Source organism: Ptychodera flava, chromosome 17 (assembly GCF_041260155.1).
Source record: "Ptychodera flava strain L36383 chromosome 17, AS_Pfla_20210202, whole genome shotgun sequence".
Taxonomy (NCBI): Eukaryota; Metazoa; Hemichordata; class Enteropneusta; family Ptychoderidae; genus Ptychodera; species Ptychodera flava.
This window is the reverse complement of record NC_091944.1, coordinates 3,254,446-3,262,734: the sequence shown is the minus strand read 5'-3', so window position 1 is coordinate 3,262,734 and position 8,289 is coordinate 3,254,446. Positions and strand designations below refer to the sequence as shown.

Genomic DNA, 8,289 nt, shown 5'->3' with positions numbered 1-8,289 from the left:
ACTACCCCTAATCTCGGAGGTTACTCTGAAAAAGTACCCCTTTTTCTCGATTTCACGGACCTAGAATCTCCGAGATGACTGAAGAAAAACACCCCCTTTTCCGTGAATTTGGTAACGTGCATGGGTACCCACAAACCCGGGGACTGCCACCACCGGGGCTGCCTAGCTCTGCATGGCAGGGTTGTGTGTTACCGGCGTTAAACGGCCTCGCAGATAGCCCTGCGTACGATGCTGTGTGTTGGCCGCTACAGCTAACACACAGCATCGTACGCAAGGCTAGCGAGAGAGTTAAATTGAGAATATCGCAATCCAGATGGAAAAGTTTAAGAAGATGATAACTTGCAGAAGATAAGACATTTTGAACTCACCTTCGATATACCCGCTATACGGAACCTCGCCATTGGCAGCGAAGGAAGTCCTACTCTTTCCCACTCTATCTAGTTGAGCCGGGAAGCCAACATGGTGGTAAATGAATTTCACTAGAGGCGGGTGGGGGCTTGGAAACTAACAACCTCAATAATATCTCTATCCTACAACCCCTGTAAATGTTTCCCGGAAAGTAAATTATAACCATGGCATGAGACTTTGAATGTCTACATTGGATAATGTGTAAGCTAGACCTGGAAAGTAACATATAAACAACAAAACTGAATAATATGAGACTTTGTTATCAATGCGAAAAAATCTGTAATCACGAAAAAAGTGATGTGACATAAACGGGTCCAATGTGTCGATTGTCGATATAAAATTTTGTTGTCGAACTTGTACTTCGGTAATGATGAACGTATTTGGATTGAGTACAGTACAGTGCAGTACAGTACAGTACAGTACAGTACAGTACAGTACAGTACAGTACAGTACAGTACAGTACAGTACAGTCAGTAGAGTACAGTACAGTACACAGAGTACAGTACAGTACAGTACAGTACACACAGTACAGTACAGTACAGTACAGTACAGTACACAGAGTACAGTACACACAGTACAGTACAGTACAGTACAGTACAGTACAGTACAGTACAGTACAGTACAGTACAGTACAGTACAGTACAGTACAGTACAGTACAGTACAGTACAGTACAGTACATACAGTACAGTACAGTACAGTACACAGAGTACAGTACAGTACACAGAGTACAGTACAGTACAGTACAGTACAGTACAGTACAGTACAGTACAGTACAGTACAGTACAGTACAGTAGAGAGAGTACAGTACAGTACAGTACAGTACAGTACAGTACAGTACAGTACAGTACAGTACAGTACGGTACAGTACGGTACAGTACAGTACAGTACAGTACAGTACAGTACAGTACAGTACAGTACAGTACAGTACAGTAGAGTACAGTACACAGAGTACAGTACAGTACAGTACAGTACAGTACAGTACAGTACAGTACAGTACAGTACAGTACAGTACAGTACAGTACAGTACAGTACAGTACAGTACAGTACAGTACAGTACAGTACAGTACACAGAGTACAGTACAGTACAGTGCAGTGCCCTATTTTTCTGGAAGAATTTGTAAGAGAGAGAGAGAGAGAGAGAGAGAGAGAGAGAGAGAGAGAGAGAGAGAGAGAGAGAGAGAGAGAGAGAGAGGGAGGGAGGGAGAGAGAGGAATTATTGTGGCAATTTTAAATATATCTATTTGCCGCGTTGTTGATGACTAGCCAAATTTTTATGTAAATGTGTCAAGTAAGAATAAACCTTTTAGTGAATAATGTACAATTTTGGAGAAAGATTGTCCAAACATTATCTTAGCATGTTTAGAATTAGAAGTATACTTTACTGTACATACATTCTACAAGACTAAAGTTGCCTATAATTCCATGGTCATCGCTCTGCTCCACACCGAAATATCATTGATCACGTGAAAGGTGTGGGGAAAAATATACTCCTTGGGCATGCGCATACAAATTATCACTGACAGAATGATGACGATTTATGAGTGACATCGACGAGGAGCTTGCCGCATTATAAGACGTTGGTCCACGGACTGTCAGCCACCAGGATTAGCTCGTACTGCAACAACTTATGCCGGCACTATGGATGAGCAACTGTGATGGAGGCTCATGCTCACTTATCTCCTCCGTCACTCTGAGGAAGGGAAGTGTTTTTCAAACAGGGAGTTATGGCTACAAGTGGGGGTCTCAACGCTTCACTACCTCACATGGAGGGAACAGTTTCGTCCTCGGAACGAGTGTGTCTGATCGCATCCGCCGTAATTCTCTGTTCGGTCATCATACTAGGCACCGTTGGCAACGCCACAGTATGCCTGGTAATTTCTAAGTACAAGAAAATGCGAACTGCTTCAAACATACAACTTGCCTCGCTGGCCGTGGCTGACACCATGGTCTGTTTAGTGTCTGGATCTCTGCGACTTCGCTCCAGCTTACTGATTTTGATATTCAACCTTGACGCTATAAATGTCTTCTCCAGTGTTACTGGCATGTTTGTTTGCAGACTTCAGATATTTCTGATGTTCTCATCTGTCTTTATATCCATGATAACCATGGCGACGTTGAGCATCACACGAGCAGTTGGAATAGCAGGAAGGTATCAAAGGACGGTATGAAATCACTTGTCACTGTCTTCATGGGAACAAGCTTTACTGTTGGTATCATTTACGGCTCGGTTAAGGCCAACTTCGCTCCGGATTTGACTTGCTTCTCCACCAAAGTCTTGTCGGACTCGGGGCTGAAGTCGACTTTCGCTGGGGCTGGTATCATGGTGGTCTGCCTTCTACTGATGTTCGCTTCATACTACTCAATCTGCCGAACGACCCTTCGCCACCGCCGAGAAGTCTTGCCGTGGTTGCAGAACGCCAATCACCTGAACAAAATGGACATAGGTACCGTACGAGTGTCCATCACCTTGGTGCTCAGCTTTTTTGTGACGTATTTGCCCGGCGTATGTTACTTTTTCCTGCAGAGTTTCAGTGACCAGGTTCCCATCAATCCCGTGAAGTTCAACCTAACAATCTCTGTCATGTACCTGGGAAGCGCTGTGAATCCATTCATTTACGCTCTGATGTCCAAATCTTTCAAGAAACATCTGTTCAGAAAACCCAACAAGAACCTGATCACAATCACTTCTTCGCAGTCGAATGCGCAGAACAAAGTCAAATCTGAAAACTTCAGCCGCCAGGCACAGTCGCGTGACATAGCGACCATTTGCGAAACCGTACATTAGTTTTGGCCTTGCAATACCCCAAAATTGAGATTAAGCTGATAACAAACCAATAAGAAGTAGTGTCAGAGATTTTGAATAATAAAGTCCATAGTTTGAGTCAGGATCTATAATCCTAAAACAGATAGTCTGCTAAAACCCATCTCCTTTTCATTTCAATTTACTTTGAAATATTTTACTCCTTCAAAAATGAAAGTTCTTTAACATTTGCCAGCTTAAAGCAAGCTACAGGAAACCGTGAGGTTATCCTTTTAAATAAGTAACTGGTTTATCATGCACGTTTTCGGATACCTGATGTAAATATCTTAAGTTTTCTGATAAATGAAATTCAATATAGGCAAATATTTGATATAAGTAAAGTAATTCTTGGTTTAAGATACAATTTATGTTCATCATGGAAGCATCAACATTGAAGTACAGAAAAGTTCTCTTCTTCCACTGTGAATTAGCAAAACAGACATGTTTCGAACAAATCGCTTGTCCTTCAACGGTGTCCACACTTGACCAGAGTCTGACAGAAAGATCCAAATACAGGCATTTAAACAGCTGGAGGTGTGAACAAACTCGAGGTGTGAAAACGTTGCATTGTCACACATTACACCCCGGTGTTGCACAATCTATTTAGTAGATGACGTCTTTCATGTTCTTTCTTATTTTTATCTTTGGGTTTGACCAGGATATCTCGAAGTGTGTTGCTGCTTTTGAAGTATGTCTGTATTCCTCTTTTTTGTAGTGTATTCGAACGTTGACAAAAGAAGATTATTAGAGGCCATGTACATTAATGTAAACAATCCACCACTCAACGCCAATGTTGGAAAATATGAGATCCCACCCATCTATGATGACATCCTGAAAGTCAGTGAACAGTTCAATGTCCACATTGTCTGTGACAATGAAACGTTTTCACACCTCGAGTTTGTTCACATCTCCAGCTTTTTAAATGCCTGCATTTGGATCTTTCTGTCAGATCAAGTGTGGACATTAATGAAGGACAAGAGATTTGTTCGAAACATGTCTGTTGTGCTAATTCACAGTGGAAGAGAGCTTTTCTGTACTTCAATTATTGTTGGTTGGGTTTTTCCTACCTCAACAAAAATAGGACGATGAAAATAATGGGTGAGGCCTAAACGAATAACAAACCCTTTCACCACCATGGTCTGACCCAAATCCAATATTATCAATGGTGATTGTAGACCTGTTGACAGGGAATAGGTTAAGTGTTTTTTCCCGTTTCATGGTGCGTACTACCTGTATTTGAATTAAAACAATTTCTTTGGGATCATTGTTTGACGTTTCAAAGTATGTCAATCGCTTTGATGAGGTATCCGATACCAGTATGTTCAGTATGTTATTACCACGTAGTCCAAGGATCGTTACATTTCTGTGCTAAGGTCAGTCGAAAAGATGATGTTATGCACCTCGAGGCGGACTGATATTCGGACTCTCAAAATATACAATTCTTTTCTGATCTACCTCTTGTAGGCGTTCATGTTTAGCTCACGTGTTTACACGTGGGCTAATGTCATAGCGATGTCTGTTTATCTGTCGGTGTGTGTGTGTGTACATATGTGTGTTAGTGTGTGTGTGTATGTGTGTGTGTGTCTGTCTGTCTGTCTGTCTGTTTACACGATAACTCAAAAACGCCTCAACAGATTCAAGTCAGATTTGGTACACAGGTACCATATGCTACTTGCAAGAACTGATTAGATTTTGTTAAGTGTTGCTTGCATATTAATGAAGTTATGCAATATCATTTTTTCCGTACAATGGTTTCCCTATGGAGACGGTAATGACAGTGTAGACATATATCAAGAAATACTGCACAAAATTTCATGTTTTGACAGATGACAATCTCAGAACATAATGGTGATACTGTGAGTGTCATGTCAATTACCTGCTCATTTGCATATTTAACGAACTTTTGTTATTAGTGACATAACTCTGAAATTCCTGCACCAAACTTGATGATACGTGCAACAAATATTGATCTGATATATATCTAATTATACTTAGAAGCATTGGGCTGTGTCAAGTTATTAAATAGCTTATTTGCATATTTTATGAAGTTTTATAATTAGTCATATAACTCTAATATAACTGCACCAAATTTGATGAATTCTGCTGCAGATACTGATCTGACTGATATCTAACTGTGGTGTAAAGCACTTAGTAGTGTCAAGTTAATTAAGGGTTCATTTGCATATTTAATGAACTTTGTAATTAGGTATATAACTCTGAAATTACGGCACTCAAGTCAGTGAAATCTGGTACAGATATTGATCTGATAAATATCTAGTTGTACTGACAAGCATTTGGCAGTGTCAAGTTAACAAACAGCTCATTTGCATATTTTATGAAGTTTTGTAATTAGTCATATAACTCCAAAATAACTGCACCAAATTTGATGAATCTGCTGCAGATACTAATCCGATACCTAACCGATAGATCTATTGTGGTGTAAAGCATTTAGTTGTGTGGAGTTATTTAAGGGTCATTTGCATATTTAAGAACTTTGCAATTAGTGATATTACTTGAATTTGCAATAGTAATTTACTTCAAAATTACAGCATTACATTTGATGAAACTTGCTACAGATATTGATCTGATAAATATTCAATTGTACTGAGAAGCATTGGGCGTGTCAAGTTAATAATTAGCTCATTTACATTTTAAATATAGTTTTGTAATTAGTGATTTATCTCTGAGAGTACTGTGCGAAAGTTGATGAAACCTACTATATATATAATTATATAACAGATATCTGATGGTTCTTATTACACGCCTCAAACGGGTGTCCATAATATTGGTATGAATTGGGTTTATTGACAGGAATATTGAAAAACATAATACAATAAATCCTCGTCAGAGATAGTTACTCTGGCAGTAGACCGTATATACGTCTAGTCTTATCAGAAGTCTGTCTTGCACTCCGCGTCATGTGCTCAATTGAACTGCCGTCAGAATACGCACTGTCTGTCTTTGTTCTTGTGTTTTGGTTTGTGATTAATCTGATTTATGCAAATGTTGCGTAACATCTCCTTGCTCGTCGTCGTTTGAGACAGGTCAAAGGTACAATTGATTTGCTCGTCATCGTTTGAGACAGGTCAAAGGTACAATTGTTTTCCACAATTTCATAACAGTCAAAAAGTACGCAGTAAATCATGTCATACTGTATTATTTCATGCGTCCAGTAGTGTCTGATAAATGTCAATACATATCGAGTCATCAGCAGTCAATTTCAATGCTCGATAACTAAGTTTATAATTTTGTCAAACTCAAAATCTGTACAAGTCATTCATATAACACGTCATTCCTTCCATTCAGGGGTCACATTAGCACTCGTAGTGTTGAGTAAATGCAAAATTTTTCTAGTCTGTTCACCGGATATCAACACGTGAGCACATTCAGTTCATATCTGGTAAAGTTCTTGGTGTAAGAAAACTTTTCATCGGCTTAGTTTTGCGAACATTTTGAATTGCAAGTATCGCAAAACGTTCGGTAATTTGTTATTTGCACAGTGACCCCCGATTTTTTGCTCACGTGTCCACACACGTGAGCACATGTCACAGCGATGTCTGTCTGTCTGTCTGTCTGTCTGTCTGTGTGCTCGATATCTCAAAAAAGGCTCATCAGATCAGAATCAAGTCCGGTACAAAGATTCAGTTTGCAAATGGAAAGAACTGATTAGTTTTTGGCGGGTGTGGCTTGCTTGCTTTTTGCTCATTTGCATTATTAATGATTTAAGAAAACACGGATATACATTGAGAATGACTGAAAACAATCTAATGAGATTTGCTACAAATGTTGATCACACCAAGATGTATCAGCCGTGAAAGATATTAAGGATTGACATGAACGATAATTGCTAATTTGCATATCAATGAACTTTCCTAATTAGGGATATATCTGAATTGGCTATATTAAAATTGACGAACTTGGTATGTATATTGAAGATACTATGATTTAACATTATTGAAAGGCATCAAGCATTTTTACTTCAACCAATTCCTAATATGCATATTTAATGAAACTTTCCAATTAGGGATATATATCTGAATTAACTCGATAGAGTTGTTGAAACTTGCTATATACATGAAAGATACTATGATATAACATTATTAAAAGTCATTAATTAGTTTTATTTCAGCCAATTCCTTATTTGTATATGTAATGAACATTTCTAATTAGGGATATATATCTGAATTGACTTGACCAAAGTTGATGAATCTTGCTACATATATTTAAGATACAATAATACAACATTATTGAAAGTTGTTAGCATTTTACTTCAGCCGATTTCTAATTTGCATATTTGATGAACTTTCTTAATTAGGGATATTTATCTGTATTGACTATTGACTAAAGATACTATGATACAACATTATTGAAAGTCATTTAATATTTTTATTTAAGCCAATTCCTAATTTTCCATGTTAATACTGGGATTTACTTGATCACAGTTGGCAAAACGTGCTATGTACATTGATGATTATACCAGGTTATAATAATATTGAAAGTCATTTCGCATTTTCATATCAGCTTATGTATAATTTGCATATCTAATGAGCTTTCACAGTTTGGAATGTATAGCTTGAAGGACTTGACCAAAGGCAATTACGCGTGCTATATTAAGAGGTGATACAAGTACTCAAAGTAATTTATTATTTTTATTTCAGCTAATTACATATTTGAATACTTAATGCCCTTTAGAATTGATCTGTGGTGTATATTGTTCATTATGTTGATCATAACACTTTCAATTAAGTTGCAAACATGCGGCAAAGGTTTAAAATTTGCACATAAAATGCAATATATGATGAAACACGTGAACATTTTCAGTTTATATCTGGTTATTGTTGATTTGCTTAGAGGATGGTTAAAAATATCATTTAGGAAAGTTTAAGTAAAAGTGTAAGTCTTTCACTTTCGAGGCGCATACTACCTTAAGGAAGTCCATTATGAAATTACTAATGTAAACAAAGTTGAAATTTCAACTTGAATGACGCACCGCTAAAGGAAAAGCTAACGTATCTCACGCATAGGTTCATACATTTAGCGAATGTTAACACCATTGTTATTACTTAAAACACTGGGTTCT

At 37.9% G+C, this 8,289-nt stretch overlaps 2 protein-coding genes across 2 annotated transcripts in view; one reads left to right on the top strand and one right to left on the bottom strand.

Moving 5' to 3' along the window:
* LOC139115175 (uncharacterized) overlaps window positions 1–8,289 on the bottom strand; it is a 95,953-nt gene that overhangs the window by 30,200 nt on the left and 57,464 nt on the right. The window lies entirely within an intron of this gene.
* On the top strand, window positions 2,574–3,194 carry LOC139116588 (uncharacterized). The gene has a single exon (XM_070679184.1). The coding sequence runs from the start codon at window positions 2,574–2,576 to the stop codon at window positions 3,192–3,194; it is 621 nt and encodes a 206-aa protein (XP_070535285.1).

Coding starts and splice junctions, on each gene's coding strand:
- LOC139116588 (XM_070679184.1), top strand. CDS start 2,574: ATGAAATCACTTGTCACTGTCTTCATGGGAACAAGCTTTACTGTTGGT.